The sequence below is a fragment of the Procambarus clarkii genome, chromosome 88, assembly GCF_040958095.1.
Source record: "Procambarus clarkii isolate CNS0578487 chromosome 88, FALCON_Pclarkii_2.0, whole genome shotgun sequence".
In the NCBI taxonomy this organism is placed as follows: Eukaryota; Metazoa; Arthropoda; class Malacostraca; order Decapoda; family Cambaridae; genus Procambarus; species Procambarus clarkii.
Window position 1 is genome coordinate 19390648 of NC_091237.1, and position 21268 is coordinate 19411915.

Genomic DNA, 21268 nt, shown 5'->3' on the forward strand with positions numbered 1-21268 from the left:
AACTCCCAGGTACCTATTTACTGCTAGGTAACAGGGGCATTCAGGCTGAAAGAAACTTTGCCCATTTGTTTCTGCCTCGTGCGGGAATCGAACCCGCGCCACAGAATTACGAGTCCTGCGCGCTATCCACCAGGTTACGAGGCCCTTCATCAATCAATTCACTAACCACTTATCTAACGATGCATCTGGTAAATGCCTCCGGTCACTGGCTGACTGGAAGTTATTCGCCTATTCAGTCAGAGTGATGCCAACTTCCCAAAGTGGTGCTACAGACTGATTCAGTTTCGGTGATTCGGGAGTTCTAATTTGTTTGTAGGAAGACTTGGCGTGTCCCAGTTGGTGGAACTGACCTGTGTAAATTTGATTGGTTCATTCTGGCAGGTTTCTGAATTTCATAGTCCGATGATATTACGAGTTAATGGCTCCATCCCTCTGGATATAAAAATACGATATATAATTGAAAATTATTAGTCGCCTTGTCCTCAGCAACACACATGGTGGGCCAGCCAGCATGTACAAGGGAGAGGAGCGACTAGTGTGACATTACCGTAAGGAATATGTGCCAAGACAACGTGCAGGAATTCAGAGCCGTCAAGCAAAGAAACATTCCGTCACTGTCTAAATTACATGCAGACTGCACTGTATAACTATACACTTATACAATGTATATATTTCTATACACACTGTCAGAGCCGTTTTCAGAACGTACCTTCCCCATTTCCGAACGCTCAGATGGCAAGAAAAATTGACCGGGGTTGCAAAAGCAATATAAGACCGTGTCTGCCTGTGTTGTCTGTCCATTATCGTCCAACACAATGGGAAACAATGGGCGCCTCGACGTTGGTAATTTCAGCTTGTAAAACCAACTGTACCCGAAGCTATTTAAAATACAGGAAGCTCGATAGTCAAAAAGAAGATATATATATATATATATATATATAACTATTTGTAGTGGCAGGAGAAATGAGTGAAACGTCATAGCAATTTTAATCTCTTGGACCCGGACGGTGCAGAAACGGCCTCGCATTTTTACGGGTTGGCGTTCGAACCCCGAGGAGTGATGAGGTTGGGTAGCGTCCATCTACCAGGTCCTATCATGATATTATACGAAAATATTTTGTTTTGACAGTGACGAGAAGCCTGTGTGTGTGTGTGTGTGTGTGTGTGTGTGTGTGTGTGTGTGTGTGTGTGTGTGTGTGTGTGTGTGTGTGTGTGTGTGTGTGTTAGTGTGTCAACTGCCCTGCAAGAGGTGTTGCAGTGTGTTGCGACAGCCGTGATTAAGAACAACTTTTTGGAAAGAGTATATTTTCTTGACCACAATTAGCTGTCGAGAAACGATGTTGACACCTAGTCTAAATTTGGTGATATAAAGTTGTTGTTGTGAACAGTATTTCAGAGTTCATTAACGCCAGGGTGATACAACTCCTTCAGGGTTTAGTAAGCTGAGGATGACGCAAGTACTTTAGAGGTTAGTGATGGTAGGGTGTACCATAAGGGTTAAGGCAGTGTCTGGGATGCTCCCGGACGCAGGTTCGAATCCTCGTCACGGCCCTTGTGGATTTGTTCATTTACCATAGGGGTTCAGCCTAAAAACGATGAATTTTAATTCAGTTCTGATTCTGCGTAATAAGAACTAACGTGTAAACATATTTTGATGAGTTTTGCCTCGGTTGAGTTGGAAAGAAAACGGGCGAATAGTATTAATATCAGCATAAACATGGAGGTCACAGGACCTGCTTTTATCTCTCAAGAATATCCTGCTTCACTTATCATTTAGAAGATGCACAATGTCGCCGGATAAGCCTCGTGCGACCTACCTCCCCGAACTATATTTTGTGTATAGTTAGACCTAAGTTAGGTCAGGTGTTTTGATTCTATTGTCAATTATTTGCGGTTCGTGGATGAAGCATTTAGAGAGACGCTCGAAAGTCTTCAGTTATGATTCGAGCGGCGTGAGTTATGCCTTACTCATTCACGAGCATGAATCAGGATGAGGAGATTGGAGGGATGAAAAGCGGCTGAATTAACAATCATTAAGCCAGTGTTAATGGGCACGGATTGGTATATTGTTCGAAATTCCCAGAACAGTGAAACTAACGCAATACTCTTGGTTCACCTGTCCCGTGAATCAATTAGTCGACGACGGCCACTAGAGTATTGACACAGCGAATACCAAAACAGAAATGTGTACCACCCATTGAGCACATTAATTACTCACTTCATTACAAATATTGACAATCACAAAGACCCATTCATAAATTTTAACATGCCATATAACCATTTAACATGCCATTTAACATAAATTTTAAAATTTAGCATTCATTTAACATGTTGGTCATTCATTTAACATGTTGGTCATTCATTTAACATGCTGGGCATTCATTTAACATGCTGGTCATTCATTTAACATGCTGGTCATTCATTTAACATGCTGGTCATTCATTTAACATGCTGGTCATTCATTTAACATGCTGGTCATTCATTTAACATGTTGGTCATTCATTTAACATGCTGGGCATTCATTTAACATGCTGGTCATTCATTTAACATGCTGGTCATTCATTTAACATGTTGGTCATTCATTTAACATGCTGGTCGTTCATTTAACATGTTGGTCATTCATTTAACATGCTGGTCGTTCATTTAACATGTTGGTCATTCATTTAACATGTTGGTCATTCATTTAACATGCTGGGCATTCATTTAACATGCTGGTCATTCATTTAACATGCTGGTCATTCATTTAACATGTTGGTCATTCATTTAACATGCTGGTCGTTCATTTAACATGTTGGTCATTCATTTAACATGTTGGTCATTCATTTAACATGCTGGTCATTCATTTAACATGTTGGTCATTCATTTAACATGTTGGTCATTCATTTAACATGCTGGTCATTCATTTAACATGCTGGTCATTCATTTAACATGCTGGTCATTCATTTAACATGTTGGTCATTCATTTAACATGTTGGTCATTCATTTAACATGTTGGTCATTCATTTAACATGCTGGTCATTCATTTAACATGTTGGTCATTCATTTAACATGCTGGTCGTTCATTTAACATGCTGGTCGTTCATTTAACATGCTGGTCGTTCATTTAACATGCTGGTCATTCATTTAACATGTTGGTCATTCATTTAACATGCTGGTCGTTCATTTAACATGCTGGTCGTTCATTTAACATGCTGGTCGTTCATTTAACATGCTGGTCGTTCATTTAACATGCTGGTCGTTCATTTAACATGCTGGTCGTTCATTTAACATGCTGGTCGTTCATTTAACATGGTGGTCATTCATTTAACATGCTGGTCATTCATTTAACATGCTGGTCGTTCATTTAACATGCTGGTCGTTCATTTAACATGCTGGTCGTTCATTTAACATGCTGGTCGTTCATTTAACATGGTGGTCATTCATTTAACATGGTGGGCATTTCAGGACGTTGAGCCCTGAAATCATCGCAAGGTAACCACCATTTGAAAGGCAAGGTAATTGTGAGGTGAAAGCACTATTGTTGTTATAGATTTAGCTACTGGGAACAAAAAGTTGCAAGTAGCACGGGCTATGGCGAGCCCGTAGTGCACTTACCTAGCACAGGAGCGGTGGAAAGCGCTAGACCATTACGACTATATAGCATTCGGAAGGGATGAGGATACGGATTTGGGATAGGACGAGGGGGGGGGGGGGGAGGAAAGGTAATGGTGCCCCAATCACTTGGAGGTTCGGGGATTGAACGCCGACCTGTAAGAAACAAGACCGTCTCTTTACCGTCCAATCAAAGCGGTTGGGCACGCCGGTTGAAAAGAGCTGATGCATTTTTACCTTTGATATTTCCCCTTGCAATTTTGCAATACATTATTGCAAATGATGGACATGTAGACAACTGAGATATAGGGCCCCATTGTGTAGTTATTGCAGTATTGAACTCGCTTAAAAAAATAAGTATGTTTTATTTGTGTGTTTTTTGTTATAAAGACTAACAACATTTTTCATTTTTATATTTGTGACTAGTGAATACACGCCTCGCAGCTGGCGGCTTGGGGCCAGATTCACGAAGCAGTTACAGCAAGCACTTACGAACGTGTACATCTTTCCTCAATCTTTGACGGCTTTGGTTACATTTATTAAACAGTTTACAAGCATGAAAACTTGCCAATCAACTGTTGTTATTGTTATAAACAGCCTCCTGGTGCTTCGGAGCTCATTAACTGTTTAATAATTGTAAACAAAGCCGCCAAAGATCGAGAAAAGATGTACAGGTTCGTAAGTACTGGCGTAACTGCTTCGTGAATCTGGCCCCAGGTTATGACAGGTGGTGCTAATGTCTGCCAGCTGCTGCCATTATTATGTGCTGACATTCCCAAATTTCCATTCACCCTTTTCATACACCCTTTTCATACACCCTTTTCATACACCCTTTTCATACACCCTTTTCATTCACCCTTTTCATACACCCTTTTCATTCACCCTTTTCATACACCATTTTCATACACCCTTTTCATACACCCCTTTCCTATTTCCCCTTCCTCCTCCTCTTTTTCCTATTTTCCTCAGAAAATAGGAAAACTAATAGATCAGAAACAGAAAAATAGGTAGAAAACAGGTCAAAAACTGCAATGGGTTCTAAAATCTGCCACCAGTGGTGGTACAATGATCGATCACGTTGCAAGACTTGCTTCGATGCCCACTCACAAGTGTTGCAAGAGCCTTGCTACTCAAGGCAAAATCCCAACCCCAACTATACGTCAAACATTATAAACAAAATTATATTTACATTGCAACGTCAACTCACAGTTCCATTCCCCCTCTTCATATAAAGACACAAAGGCTATATATAGCTCATGTGGTGTTCACCAGGAAATTAACTATGCTCGTAACTGCTTGTAGGGGAGCTGAACGAGCGGTTCGTGACGCTGGAGAAGCAGGTGGCGGACCAATTCAACGTTCTCAAGACCATGGCTCTGAACATCGAGGACCAGTTAAGGAGTCAGGACAAGCTGATTAAGAAGCACCAAGACACACTACAACACGTCATTAGAGTCGTCAGGTAGGTGGAGAAATGCTAATGGCTGCAGAGGTGAAGATTAAGTTTTGGGGAAGATAGAGGCTGTTTGGGGAAGATAGAGGCTGTTTGGGGAAGATAGAGGCTTTTTGGGGAAGATAGAGGCTTTTTGGGGAGGTTTGGGGTACATACAGGCTGTTTGGGGAAGTTTTGGGAAGATAGAGGCTTTTTGGGGAAGATAGAGGCTGTTTGGGGAAGTTTTGGGGAAGATAGAGGCTGTTTGGGGAAGTTTTGGGGAAGATAGAGGCTGTTTGGGGAAGTTTTGTGGAAGATAGAGGCTATTTGGGGAAGTTTTGGGGAAGATAGAGGCTGTTTGGGGCAGATAGAGGCTTTTTGGGGAAGTTTTGGGGAAGATAGAGGCTGTTTGGGGAAGTTTTGGGGAAGATAGAGGCTGTTTGGCGAAGTTTTGGGGAAGATAGAGGCTGTTTGGGGCAGATAGAGGCTTTTTGGGGAAGTTTTGGGGAAGATAGAGGCTGTTTGGGGAAGTTTGGGGAACATAGAGGCTGTTTGGGGAAGTTTGGAGAACATAGATAGATAGATAGATAACATATAATGTTAGCACAGAAGGTAGCTTTTGAATAAAAGCTTGAGGATTATGTTAATGAATGGTTTTTTACACTTAGGGTGGATGACAGTGGGTGAGGTGAGTGAGAATTTATGTGGGTGACATTTGATGAATTGGGTGGTAATGGGTGAGATGAGTATAGAATCATTCATGTCAACATGCAGCCTTTTGCAAGCACACCTGCGGCCTGTACAAAGGATACTGCAATTTGGTCACTTAACTACCAAAATTGCAGTTTTTATCATTTAAACTATCACCTTTTCATAGATTTCCAGCTAGTTATTGGTAGATAAGGATAATCAGTTTACTGATGTTCCATGCTACATACACGTCCGCTGGTTGTCATTTCTCAAAGTGACGAAAAGATTTTATTTCTCGAGACGAGAATTAAACATGTTTTTGGAGATGAAAGGTCAAAAAAGATGGAAGTGGGCTCCAGGATCTGGCTTTTGCTGTGGACATTACTGCACAATTATTTGATCTTCATTTGAAATTACAAAGTAAAAACAAACTCATTACTCAGATGTATGATGACATCAAGTACTTCATTACAAAACTAAGCTGATGGAAGTCACAGTTGTCAAATGAAATATTTAGTTAATTTTCCTAAGTGCAAAGAGCTGAAAAAACTGTCGATACTGAGTCTATACTTTGATAAGAGTCACCTGGAACTGTTGTCAAATGAATTTCAGGAAAGATTTCGTTATTTCTCCTCTTTTGAACACCACTTTGTTATATTACCAGCACCTTTGATATTACAAAGGCAAAATAAAGCCTGCAGATAGAACTATTAGAAATGCAGCTGGACTTTACACTCAGAGAAAAGTTTCTTGAAGTGGGGGATTACCTTGTTTCTTTTCATACCTTCCTGCAATGTCTAAAAACTTCAGAAAGTTTGCCACAAGGATTATGGTAATGTTCGGGTCTACCTGTGTGTATTCGCCTAGTTGTACTCACCTAGTTGTGTTTGCGGGGGTTGACCTCTGGCTCTTTGGTCCCGCCTGTCAACCGTCAATCAACAGGGGTGTGTGTGAGTGTGTGTGTGTGTGTGTAAACAGTTATTTTCCTTCGTGAAATCAACAAAATCATCTCAGAGAGCAAGGCTGACTGATCAACACTTTGTCATTTCTGATCAAAGTGAGAACAGCATATAGATAAACAGATAAACATATAACATATAGATTTTTGTTATTAAAGAGGTGTCAAGACTCAGGACAAAACACTAAAAAATTATTTAATAGCTGTAAATAAATGCTCATTTTGAACTATTGTAATTTTTGTACAATGTATATATTTATTGTGGCATAAAAGTCTATGTAGCCGTTTATTTTTGTTTTTTTTTATTAAACTACTTCATTACTTTGCATTCATGAATATGGCCAGCCGCTAAACAATTTGTATGCACATTGTATGTTTCTAAGTTTAAGTAATACAAATATTCTGCAATAATTTGTATTAATTGATTTATGAATTAGTTGTGTGTGGCCCTCATGACAACACAAATGTGGCCCTCATATGGCCCTCTGAGGAGCCATGTGGGGCCACATGTCTGGTGTAGATGATGCGGTAAGCAAACGTCGGACTGTGAGTGACAGTGAGTGGTGATGAGTGACAGTGAGTGACCAAGAGTGACAGTGAGTGACCCCGAGTGATAGTGAGTGACCAAGAGTGACAGTGAGTGACCAAGAGTGATAGTGAGTGACCAAGAGTGATAGTGAGTGGTGACGAGTGACAGTGAGTGACCAAGAGTCATAGTGAGTGACCCCGAGTGATAAAAACAAAGCCAGATGGGGTCAGATAATCAATTAAACTGGGTCGTTCTAATTAACAATGCATCAAAGGGATTTTCAAGATGAATAAATCCGGCTGCGGTATCCGGATGGATTAGATGATGAATGAGCCGGAAGATATGTGACCCTTGTGCAATTGACGACAACCGGATGCACGAATTCAATGCAAAATTCGATCACGCTAGAATTGCATCACAATTAGAATGATGACAGTGAGTGATCATGACTGACAGTGAATGATCATGAGTGACAGTGAATGATCATGAATAACAATGAGTGAAGAGATTAATAAATACACGTGGCATCCCCTCCTGACCTCCCCCTACCCCCCCTACCCCCCCCCCCCCCCCTCCAACCACCATTAGGAAGGGCACAGAGTCAAAAAATCACGCAACAGGCCAGTCAAAATAAAAAAATTTGTTTTTCAGATTTGTTTGTAAATTAAATACGTATTTTTTTTATAAAAACAAGGTTAATACCTGGAGTGTGCTCCGTGGAGTAGGTTACCTGGAGTGGGGCTCCGTGGAGTAGGTTACCTGGAGTGTGCTCCGTGGAGTAGGTTACCTGGAGTGTGCTCCGTGGAGTAGGTTACCTGGAGTGTGCTCCGTGGAGTAGGTTACCCTGAGTGTCTTCTGGGAGATATTCTACTCCCTCCCCCAAGCCCGGCTTGGGTTCAGGCCTATTTCCCATATATTCATGGGAAAGTTTAAGTAAATTAACTTGAGGAGAGTGAGGAGAGGCGATTGGCTCACGATCACAGGTACCTGTGGAATGCTTCGCGAATGGAATATTGAGATGTAGTTGACAATCAATTACTGTAATACCATCACAGGCAGGATAGGCATGCATATATACCTCGAGAATTGCTCACAGCACGAGACATGCAGCGCAAGATGCTAATTGAACTTGTAGGAGGAAGGGCAAGGGGATTGACATCGTCTTGGAGACAGATGTGGTTGTTTGATCATGATACTGATTGAACTACGAGCAATTAGAGGCGGGATAGACCGTTTTGGACAAGGATAGGAAGAGATTGATCACCCACGACGTTAGTAATACTCACTTAAGTGTCTTGGTCTCTCTCTCTCTCACGTCTGTAGAAATCTATAAGACGAGGAGAACTTGGGCTCTATACTGGATGGGATATTTATCAGGTCTGAGAGACGCTAGACCAATGTGCAACTCTCAAAGTTGGAAACAGAAAACAGTAGTAGAGAATTATTACCACATAAGATACAACCAAAAGAAGCACACACACACACACACACACACACACACACACACACACACACACACACACACACACACACACACACACACACACACACACACACACACAGATATTAGAAAGAACTTTTTTAGTGTCAGAGTGGTTGACAAATGGAATGCATTAGGAAGTAATGTGGTGGAGGCTGACTCCATACACAGTTTCAAGTGTAGATATGATAGAGCCCAGTAGGCTCACGAACCTGTACACCAGTTGATTGACGGTTGAGAGGCGGGACTAAAGAGCCAAAGCTCAACCCCCGCAAGCACAACTAGGTGAGGTGAGTACACACACACACACACACACACACACACACACACACACACACACACACACACACACACATACACACAAACACACACAGAACATGAATGCTGATGACGATTCCACTTTCACTAACACACAACACAATTGCAACACAAGAGGGACTCATCATCATACATATTACAACCTTACAACTTGAGAAGACCCGAAACTGCTTGCAAACTATTTACTAAACTTCCTGAAGAAGCAATATGATTTGTAAATTTCCTATGAATCTCATTACTTGCAGAGATCCCATCAAGTTTACAGATTTGAGCTAAAGTATTAGAACAGTTGGTAATTAATAACAATGACTTAACAACCTCTGAAGACAATTTCAAGACGGCAGAAGTTATCTGAGAGTGTTGATCAAGGCTTAATTCTGATCGCAGAGTAAATCCAGGATTAACTAGTCTAGGAGTCACGTATAATCGCTGTAACAACCCATTGGAGCAGGGGGGTCATCCTTAGACTCCCCACTGGACCCCAGTGGACCCCAGTGGACCCCAGAGGACTCCCAGTGGACCCCAGAGGAACCCAGTGGACCCCAGGAGTCTCCTGGTACTCGAATGTCTCCAGCACTGAAGACTCTCAAGCTACGGTGTTGCAAACTTGCAATCATATGTCAATTGAACAAATCCTCAAGGGCCGTGACGAGGATTCGAACCTGCGTCCGGGAGCATCCCAGACACTTTGTTCATTTGATGCATCACGTTAGTGTGATCTCTGTGTGTCATATCTCAATTGCTTCGGCACGCAAGGATATCCAAGCATTTAACTAGTTCATCACCCGCATAACTTTCTCAAAGCGGCTTGCTAACGAGCCAATTAGGATGGCGGAGGTATTGAGTCGTTGAATACATTGTTACGATGAGATGCTCTTCAATGCATTCGAAGATAATATTGGCGGTGTTAACCTTCGCTGAATACCAATATAAGTTCTCTGTTGTTTGGTACCCATTATAGGTCCTCTGTTGATGGTACCCATTATAGGTCCTCTGTTGATGGTACCCATTATAGGTACTCGTTTCTTATTGATGTGGCTCGTGGCTCATTGATGCTACCCATTATATTGACTTTATTATATTGACACCTGCTGATAGGCCTACCCCATTAGTGTCCTTCACGACCAACATTATATTATTGACACCCATTGATTGGCACTCCATGGACCCCCTACCATTATTGATACCATTATTGAATTCCCATTTGAATTGTATGCTGTATATTTTTGCCCAAAATGTTACAACTGGTCGAATTATGAACTTCCTTTCATGGCTGTACACCACTTCTTTCCAAGCCAAAAACTGTCAGAATTTCTATAACTACCTTGAGGTTACCTTGAGATGATTTCTGGGCTTGGCGTCCCCGCGGCCCGGTCCTCGCTCCAGGTCTCTTCGATACATCATTTTAAATCTACGAACATATTTTTTATCTAAGTAATCTTTTCATATCGTGTGTCTGGACTTACAGGAGTGGGATGGCTGGTGGAGGAGCACCTTCAGAGTACCCAGACCAGCCTGGGGAGGGTGAGGACGCCGACTACAGCTCCGAGTACAGTCAACAGGATGCGGTGAGTCTGTCTGTGTGTAATAATCTCCATTAAGGTCTGATAAAGACCTTTTGTGCCTTCTGTAATCCTTTTTGCGCTACCGCTCACAAGGATGAGTATGGGGTGCATAATAAACTAGCCGATTATTGTGGTGACAATTAAATCAAATGTGTGTGTGTGTGTATCTGTCTTAGAGACCTATATCTAAGACCTATATCTCTGTGGTGGCATTTTGAGGTCCGTGTGGTTGAATATTATATTAAGAACATGAATTACTGACTTAGTTATGTTAGTTTAGGTTAGGTTACGATAGGTTAGTTCTGGTCGTATTTCTATATTTGGTTTAACTCGAATTAAACAACATATATATATATATATATATATATATATATATATATATATATATATATATATATATATATATATATATATATATATATATATATATATATAATACTATGAAGGCGATGAGTCACAATAACGTGGCTAAAGTATGTTGACCAGACCACACACTAGAAGGTGAAGGGACGACGACGTTTCGGTCCGTCCTGGATCATTCTCAAGTCGAACTTGAGAATGGTCCAGGACGGACCGAAACGTCGTCGTCCCTTCACCTTCTAGTATGTGGTCTGGTTAATATAATACTAGTTTAATGACCTATAACCATAGAGACAAGTTTGTCACTTGCTTAGCTAAATGAACTCTGAGGTTCAGTTCCTGAACCGATTATATACCTCAGTAACCCTTTACATCACCGCCCACGGGATGGGTATATGGTGCATAATAAAGAAAGAAACTGAAATTGAATAAACAAAGTTACCCCTCCAAACAGTCCATAACCTTGCAAAAGAACAAGTATTTGAGTCAAAAGTCCACATTGGGCGTGCGGGCTGAAAGATCAAAGACCCGAGGGATAACATAGAGTTGTTGTCCGTACCACAAGATGACTGTGGTATTGGAAAAATAGACAGTGAAGCGTTCACTCCTCAGATCAACAACAGACGCAGAGAAACCGTAAAGAAAATGTTTGAAGGAGTATTATGAGATTTCTTGAAGAGCGGGTAACACGATTAGCGTTCACCTGGAAGTCATGGAAGTAGAGGGCAGTGTCTGATGTTTTCTAATACTCCAGGAATGTTGTAAAGTGGTCCAGCTCTCTCTCTTGTTTGACTTCTGTTATGTTACTGAACTTCAGTCAGTTTGTCAAGCAGGATTTTCGTATCCATGCTAGTATTTTGGATCCAAAATTCCTACAGCTAGAGACAGGCTCCCCAAAAGTGTTTTGGGAGCCTGTCTCTGGCTCACTTTCTCCTGTAACTTGACGATTGTGTTCATAATACTTGATTGTAGTTCAGCTGTTCTTGTCCTCCTCCCTTGTATACTGATGTAACATTAGCTAGCCGTTTTCCAGCAGACTGGATGCTCTTCTTTCTTCCAGATGGGAGTTAAATGTTTTATATGGAACCATTCAATGTTTCCGCTGCGTCCTTTAATACCCAAGGTGATATCTTGGGATTTGGGTCGATTCTCGACTCTTAATCAAAAATTCCTGTTTCGAATCCTGGCCGGGACAGAAGGGGTATATATATATATATATATATATATATATATATATATATATATGTCGTACCTAGTAGCCAGAATGCACTTCTCAGCCTACTATGCAAGGGCCAATTTGCCTAATAAGCCAAGTTTTCATGAATTAATTGTTTTTCGACTACCTAACCTACCTAACCTAACCTAACCTAACGTTTTCGGCCACCTAACCTAACCTAACCTATAGAGATAGGTTAGGTTAGGTTAGGTAGGGTTGGTTAGGTTCGGTCATATATCTACGTTAATTTTAACTCCAATAAAAAAAAATTGACGTCACACATAAAGAAATGGGTAGCTTTATCATTTCATAAGAAAAAAATTAGAGAAAATATATTAATTCAGGAAAACTTGGCTTATTAGGCAAATCGGGGCTTGCATATTAGGCTGAGAAGTGCGTTCTGGCTACTAGGTACGACATATATATATATATATATATATATATATATATATATATATATATATATATATATATATATATATATAAATTCTGAATGTATGGAGTCAACTTTCAATAATTTGTTCGTAAATCGTTTTTTAATCTCAGTATTCACAGTGCTGTAAAAGTTCTTATTAATGTTCCTTTAACATATCCGGGTGTTTTAACTTTATAATTTGTGTCATAACAAAATTTTATAAGTTAAAACACCCAAATAAGTTTGACCTTCGTTTCCCTGGTCTTGGTTCCTGCGATACACGTCTCTCCTTTTCTTGAAAAATCCTTGAGTATTTTGTATGTCTTGATCACATCCACTTCTTCTTATGCCTCTCTCCAAGGAATGTGTATAGCATACATATGCACCTGTTCGTGTGTTCATTAGCAATATATATATATATATATATATATATATATATATATATATATATATATATATATATATATATATATATATATATATATTCATATATATACATATATATCACCAATTGCAACCACCCTTCCCTCTGGGTCATTGCTGAAGACTTTGAATCTCGTGTTGATGTGTTTCAACGTGAGCAGGAGGAATAGAGCCACTGGTGGAAAGGATGAATGGGCTTCATGTGCTGTGGCTCTCACTAGTGGTAATAGGGGGCGGTCCAGGGGTGGTACAGGGGTGGTACAGGGGTGGTACAGAGGCGGTACAGGGGCGGTACAAGGGAATATTACGCTCCGTCACAGTTGGTTCTACGTTCATTTTTAACTTTGCCGCCTATCTGTTCTGTGCCTGAAGCCACTCTCCCGTAATGGCGATATGAAATAATAATCCGCGTTAAAAACATATTGCACGAGTATATCGCATCTCCCCCCATATGCTGGCTAGCCGGCTGGCTGGCTGGCTGGCTGGCTCCCTGGCTGGCTGGCTGGCTGGCTCACTGGCTGGCTGGCTGGCTGGCTCCCTGGCTGGCTGGCTGGCTGGCTCCCTGGCTGGCTGGCTGGCTCCCTGGCTGGCTGGCTGGCTGGCTCCCTGGCTGGCTGGCTGGCTGGCTGGCTCACTGGCTGGCTGGCTGGCTGGCTAACCGGCTGCTGGTTGGCTGGCCAGGACTGAAGAGTCGAACTCAGTAGTGGTGTTACCACACCAGTCAAATGAGAACTGAGGAAAAACACCAATTTGATGCAGTGCTAATTGTTATTCTTTTCCCCAATGCCTCCCCCTCTATTTCTCCTCCTTTTTACTTGTTCATTCATCCTCTCTCTCTCTCTCTCTCTCTCTCTCTCTCTCTCTCTCTCTCTCTCTCTCTCTCTCTCTCTCTCTCTCTCTCTCTCTCTCTCATCGTCTTACCAGCAAGACAAGTGTCGAGGCATCAGGAGTTTGACCTGCCTGTCTTCCTTGTAGTGAGTGTTAAGAAACCTCTGTTAGATAAGCACACATCCTAGCTAGGACCTCCTCCTCACGCCCCTGCCCCTTCCGACGTCTCCTCACGCCCCCGCCCCTCCGACGTCTCCTCACGCCCCCGCCCCTCCGACGTCTCCTCACGCCCCCGCCCCTCCGACGTCTCCTCACGCCCCCGCCCCTCCGACGTCTCCTCACGCCCCCGCCCCTCCGACGTCTCCTCACGGCCCCGCCCTTCCGACGTCTCCTCATGCCCCGTCCGGAACTAAACATTCCGGCCACTCGTCCCTCTGACAAATGAATCCCACTCAGGAATGTCTGGAAGGAGTCGTGGCGGGGTCCCCGCTAGGGAGCTTACTCCACACCAGCCTAAACACTATACCCAAGATTGATGAGTATTCTTTATCATATTTATCTTGTATACTTCCTTCTGTCCTCGTAAATGGTACAATGAAGACAGAGGGTCGGGTATAATTGACTCGAGGTTATATTTTGGTTAAAATTGAGTAAGGAGGATTGTGCTCGAGAAATATGTCGTTTGGTTATCGTGTGTGTGTGTGTGTGTGTGTGTGTGTGTGTGTGTGTGTGTGTGTGTGTGTGTGTGTGTGTGTGTGTGTGTTCATCTAATTGTACTTCCCCTAACTGTGCTTGAGAGGATTGAGATTTGGCTCTTTGGTCCCACCTCTCAACCGTCAGTCAACTGGTATAAATGTTGCTGAACCATCTAGGCTCTTATCTTATCTACTTTTGAAACTGTGTATGCATGGAGTCTGCCTCCACCACATCACTCTATAGTGCATTCCCTTTGTTCACTACTCAGACACTTGACAAAATTATTTCTAATGTCCATGTGGTCATTTAGTTACTTCGAAGTTTTAAGTCTTCAGGCTCAGATATCATCCGTTCAGATAACCTGTCCATCAGGAATGACAATGGGAAGGTTTGATTCTTTGAGTAAATATGGAACGAGGAAGTATCCTTCAATAGGTAAATTATGCCAATGTTGTTTCTTGTGATATGTAAAATAGACCAATAGTCTCGTGAGGTGTCAACTGGAATGGTGGTATTCCTTGCAATACTTAAAATGGAACACGTATTAAATCCTCTTCAGTTTATTTATGTTCTACCAGAACATTATGGGATCAGGTATCCTCCAAAGGATACCTGATCAACCAGGCTGTGACTCCATACGTCAGGCTGCGAGCAGCCGCGTCCAACAGCCTGGTTGATCAATCCGGCAACCAGGAGGCCTGGTCGACGACCGGGCCGCGGGGACGCTAAGCCCCGGAAGCACCAAAAGGTAACCTCAAGGTGTTTTGTGGAGAAAAGCTTCAGCCTCGCGCCGGATCGTCAGCTTGATTCCCTGGAAACACAAACCGAAACTGTCTCTATTTTCCGCTTGTTACAACTTGTAATAAAGTTGTTACATCTGGGCTTAACGTGTTTATGACGTATTAGAACGTTGTTACAACTTGCTATATTGGTTGTTATAACTGGTTAGGAGGTGTTAAAACTTGTTCGAACGTTGTACCAACGTCGTAGTTTCGGTGTGTTTGGCGGGTTGTTAACACAACATATAAGTGTGTGTCTAAAATCTGAGATAAAGGTCAAATATACAGCGTCGCTTTACACATTAAACTACAACCTGGCGACTAAACCTCCTACAGAAAATAAAAACTACAAGCGACCTTAAAGATCCCCATCCAGCCACAGATATCCAGTATCGGCTATTGATACTGGTAATGGCTCCAAAGGGCCTCCACTTACGGGCTATTCATGCCCGTGCCACCTTTTGGGTGGCTTCATCTTTATCATCATCTGAGATAAAGCTGAAGATGCTTTACCAATTACACTAAGAGGAACGTTGTTCTGAAAACAGCATCCTTCTTTCTTCAAGACTTACTTGGAGGAAACAAGTTCCTTCTTTCTTCAAGACTTACTTGGAGGAAACAAGTGCCTTCTTTCTAAAAGACTTACTTGGAGGAAAAGCTCTAGCAATACCTAATGTTCCTTAAGTCTAGAAATCTGAGACATGTTCATGACGGGAAACTACAACAAACTCGACACTGAACAAGACTTGTAAGCTCCTTCCAAGGAAAGTGACGGACACGCAACATCGATCAAGTTTATAACCAAACGGCAGGTAATTCTTACCATTAACCGGCAGTTAAGTTTAACGGCTCCCGTAAGCATGGCATTAGGCGTTAATTCGCACATGGGTTGGCCCTCGCCAGCCTCAGTGCCAGCTACTCGTGGCAAGTGCCAGCGGAAACTGGCACTGAAGAATGCGACTAATCAACATAAAACAACATTCGGGGATATTTTTAACAGCTTCTTGTCCTTTCACAAGTTTGAGATCATAAGAAAATCAAGAGTACTTTGATGAGGATAACTTTGGAGACGAGATTTACATAAGGATAGGCACTAACAGCCCAACAAGGCCCTTACCCACCCTCTTGAGGTTATCTTGAGATGATTTCGGGGCTTTAATGTCCCCGCGGCCCAGTCCTCGACCAGGCCTCCACCCCCAGGAAGCAGCCCGTGACAGCTGACTAACACCCAGATCTATGCCTGGCCAGGATGAAGCCAGAGGAAACTCTGGTGGAGGTCCGTAGCGATTCAGGTACCTATTTTACTGCTAGGTAACAGGGGCATAGGGTGAAAGAAACTCTGCCCATTATTTCTCGCCGGCGCCTGGGATCGAACCCAGGACCACAGGATCACAAATCCAGCGTGCTGTCCGCTCGGCCGACCGGCTCCCCCTCTGTAGTCTTGTAGCAACAATCGCAGAGGTGCAGAGATTGTGTAAGGATCCTTTATATTATAAATACAATCAGAGCCCACAGTGCCTCCACTCTCAGAACTGTGTTCAAACAAACTATTCTCGCCCCTAAAGGCACATTCGTATTTTTTTTTATAATTAAAAACGACATTTTCTCAAGCAGAAATTAATAAAAACTCGACTTCTATGTATACAAGGGGGCTATGGTAGGTTAGATTGTGTGTGTTGGTTCTGTTAGCAATCATTCATATCTCCAGTAAATAAATTAAGCATTTAGAGTAACCAGCCCTCAGCCGATCCTCGCCCAAGATGCGGCTGACCCCAAAACGTGTTCATCCAAAGATTTAATCAATATTACGCAGGAGCAAAGAGACCAATAATCTTTACCTTAATCTACAGACAATTGATAAGGTGGAGCCCAGCAGCTACAGCCTGGTTCTAACACATATTATGGTTCTTATCAGCTGCCTCGTATGGGCCATTAGGCCTTCTGCAGTTGCCTTTGTTCATATCAAATTTGAAGATAAATTGATGTTTGAACGCACTCAAACGCACTCAAACACAAGTGCACAAATCAACACCTCATTCCACTGCAGTGTCTTCAGTACACTGAGACGAGGTCATTCACTCAACCACTCTTAAGCTACACTGTGAAGAAAAGGGAATTGGAAAAGTCTGATTGGCTAACTCGAGGCTCGCCAGGCGCGAACCAGACGACCAATTGGACACGGCTACGCTGTTCACGTGCGAAATTGGAATTGTTTTCGTCGGAGAGAGAAAGGAATGGAATAAAGGTGTACGGTAGGGGAGGGAGGGAGGGAGGGAGGGAGATAGAGGAAAGTAGAAGAGAAAGAGATTAAACACAAATAAAAGAGATGGAGAAAAGAGAGCAAGGTAAACGCAGTGTAAGATAGATAGATAGGACGGGAGGGGATGGAGAGAGAGAGAGAGAGAGAGAGAGAGAGAGAGAGAGAGAGAGAGAGAGAGAGAGAGAGAGAGAGAGAGAGAGGGAGAGAGAGAGAGAGAGAGAGAGAGAGAGAGAGAGAGAGAGAGAGAGAGAGAGAGAGAGAGAAGAGAGAGAGTTATAAAAACAAACAAGGAACCTCCTTTACTTCTCCCAAGACGTATAAGAATAAACCCTTAACCATCAATAAAAGTAACAACTGCGTTGTTTACAACAATAACAACTTCACACAAAAAATAACCACCTGTAACCCCCACCCCCAAAAAAATATATATAATATAGCACTTCTAAAGAATAGTTTGGTCAAGAAATTCGTAAGAAATATCTCAACATCTCTCGCTGTCATAGCAAACAGCTTTACTTGCTGCCTGCATTGTTTATATGCTGTCTGCATTGTTTATATGCTGCCTGCATTGTTTATATGCTGCCTGCATTGTTTATATGCTGCCTGCATTGTTTATATGCTGCCTGCATTGTTTATATGCTGCCTGCATTGTTTATATGCTGCCTGCATTGTTTATATGCTGCCTGCATTGTTTATATGCTGCCTGCATTGTTTATATGCTGCCTGCATTGTTTATATGCTGTCTGCATTGTTTATATGCTGCCTGCATTGTTTATATGCTGCCTGCATTGTTTATATGCTGCCTGCATTGTTTATATGCTGCCTGCATTGTTTATATGCTGCCTGCATTGTTTATATGCTGCCTGCATTGTTTATATGCTGCCTGCATTGTTTATATGCTGTCTGCATTGCATAAACCTTGTTGAAACCTCTGGATGTTATAGGGAAAGGATGGGAACTATCAGGAGAAGGCGCCACCCTATTCCGGCTATATAGCTCTTGAGAGGGATCAGGAGAAGGATTTAGGATGGGACGTGGGTAAGGAGGGTGGGAAGGAATGGTGCCTAACCACTTGAACGGTCGGGGATTGAACGCCGACCTGCAAGAGGCGAAATTGTCACTCTTCCGTCCAGCGCAAATGATTGAGCTGGACGAAGAACTAAACAATAGATGACCATAACTCAATGTGTGTTAGAAATACTAACTGTATTTGATTAAAAAAATTATATATATAAAATATTTCTATTACCAATATATATATTTTTCGCAATATGTAATACATATGTATTATATATGTACTGTAAATATGAATTGTATAAATGTAACAATTGTATAGATAACAATATATTATTTATATTTGTCATACATAAAGAGTAATGGCAAATTTTTATATTTGTTTAGGGAAAAATAGTTCATATTCACTTGGATTTGTAGAATATAATTGTTTTTATTTCGGATCTAATTGAACTGCGAACTTCCCTTTGAGATTATTCTATAAAGGAGAAATGAGCTGGGTATTGTAACCTGACTTTCATCAAGGATTGATCTTGCGTCAAAGGCAACCTTTTTTTTAATTTTCTTGCGGCTTAAATGATACAGTACCATGTATATTCACTCGTACGAACAGCACCCACGTATACTCACTCGTACGAACAGCATCATGTATATTCACTCGTATGAACAGTACCATGTATATTCACTCGTACGAACAGCACCATGTATATTCACTCGTACGAACAGCATCATGTATACTCACTTGTACGAACAACACCATGTATATTCACTCGTACGAACAACACCATGTATACTCACTCGTACGAACAGCACCATGTATATCCACTCGTACGAACAGCACCATGTATACTCACTTGTACGAACAGCACCATGTATATTCACTCGTGTACGAACAGCACCATGTATACTCACTTGTACGAACAGCACCCTATATATTCACTCGTACGAAAGCACCATGCTTATCCCCATTCAGTCTTATCCAGTATTTCCAAAGACAAAAAAGCTTGTCACTGATAGTCATAGACGTACACACCACTACCTCTCCACCTCCCACCAAGCCCTCAGGAGTACATACATCAACACACTCTACCATTCCAGGTCATCTACCTTCCCACTAATCTACCCCCCTCTTGCCCCTCCCTCAGGAGCAGAGTCCCCGCCAGACAGAGATCTACCACTTCAACTCGACGATGCACCGAGAGGATGGGTGGAGGGTGTTCACTTACTACTGGCGGGTCGGGGACATTAACTACAAGATGAGTAACTGGGGCAGGCAACGCTCCCTCAGGTCCGAGAGCTTCTACGTCTTCCAGGAAGGATACAGGATGTATATGAGGATTTATCCTAACCACAGAGGAGAGAATGTCTACGTTCATGTTGGATTAACTGAGGGTAAGTTGTGAGAGAGAGAAGTATTTTTTCAAAGGTAATTTTTCGATAACTAAGAATAATTATTAAACTTACCTTTCGATTAAAGCCACATTCTAAACTGCACTGTGGCATTAATGAGTGTGTGTATGAGTGTGGGGGCAGAGTTCTGAAGGGGGTGTTTGTGTGTGTAATTACCCAAGTATAATTGCCTAAGTTTAGTTACAGCATGAGAGCTACGCTCGTGGTGTCCCGTCTTCCCAGTACTCTTTGTCGTATAACGCCTTGAAACTCAGTGTGTGTGTGTGTGTGTATGAATAAATTTCCTCCTGGTGATAGCATTTAGCATCACCGAAAACTTGCATACATTTCCTGGGAGAGTAAAGTCCATTCACTCAGAGAACTGACTGTATAAAATCCACCATGTATACTGGCATGAGTTTCTGGCAAATTATTTTCTATCATCTTAAAAGAATGTTAGGAGCTGAGTGAGCCAAAGTCAAGCACATACAATAAAATAAAATAAAAAAGTTAGGCACTATTCTAGAAATATGGAAGGTTGAAAACGTAGTCCTATATTATATAAAAAGGAGGAAGGTGTGAGGGAATAGATCATCCTTCTCTCAGCACTCGTCTGAATGAACATCAGAGTCATTTATTGGTTCAATTAAAGCATCAGTAGCTTGCTTCACTGCGTGCTTTGTTCCTCTTCATCATGCTAGGCTATTCAGGTGGGTCTTCATGCGACTCACATTTGAATAAGTCGCAGTCACAAATCCTCTCGTAGCTTTCAGCACCTCGCGTAAGAGTTGGTCATCAGGGAAGGAGATAGTGCTCAGAGCTCGAACGGGTATCAAAATTACACCGAAACGTTAAGAGCCTCGATACCGTGGGACAGAGCACCCGATACTCTGGGATAGAGCCCTGATATACACTATTAACTAACCCCGTGTATTTCCCCCCGCCAATCCTCCACCCCATCCCCAAGATAACCACTCTAAAAATACCCTCTATATCTCTCTCTCTCTGCCTCAGGTGACTACGACTCCACGCTCGACTGGCCCTTCAAACTCAAGCACAGAATTAACATTCTGGACCACGGCTTCGACCCAGAGGACCTGACCAGCCGCATCTGGGACCCGACTCAACTCTGCTCCGGCTGGCACTGGAGGCGGCCCGGCTCGGGCGACAACTACGAATGCGTTGGCCTCGGGTTCACGAAGGAGACACTTCGATCCCGCAACTACATTAACAACGACGCCGTTGTTATTAAGCTGACTGTCTTTCTGAGCACGTAAGCGGCGTTAGCGATTGTCGTAGTAGATTCGGTGGTGGTAGTAGACCGG

The 21268-nt window shown here is 42.3% G+C and overlaps 1 protein-coding gene across 1 annotated transcript in view; it reads left to right on the plus strand.

Moving 5' to 3' along the window:
• The window catches only part of LOC123745740 (uncharacterized), a 44366-nt gene that overhangs the window by 22038 nt on the left and 1060 nt on the right, over positions 1–21268 (plus strand). Inside the window, exons 3-6 of the mRNA XM_045726560.2 lie at positions 4894–5053; positions 10467–10566; positions 19700–19946; positions 20958–21268. The exon at positions 20958–21268 is cut by the window's right edge and continues 1060 nt beyond it. Coding sequence (XP_045582516.2) covers positions 4894–5053; positions 10467–10566; positions 19700–19946; positions 20958–21220 — 770 coding nt within the window. The 3' untranslated portion in view covers positions 21221–21268. The remainder of the gene's footprint in view (positions 1–4893; positions 5054–10466; positions 10567–19699; positions 19947–20957) is intronic.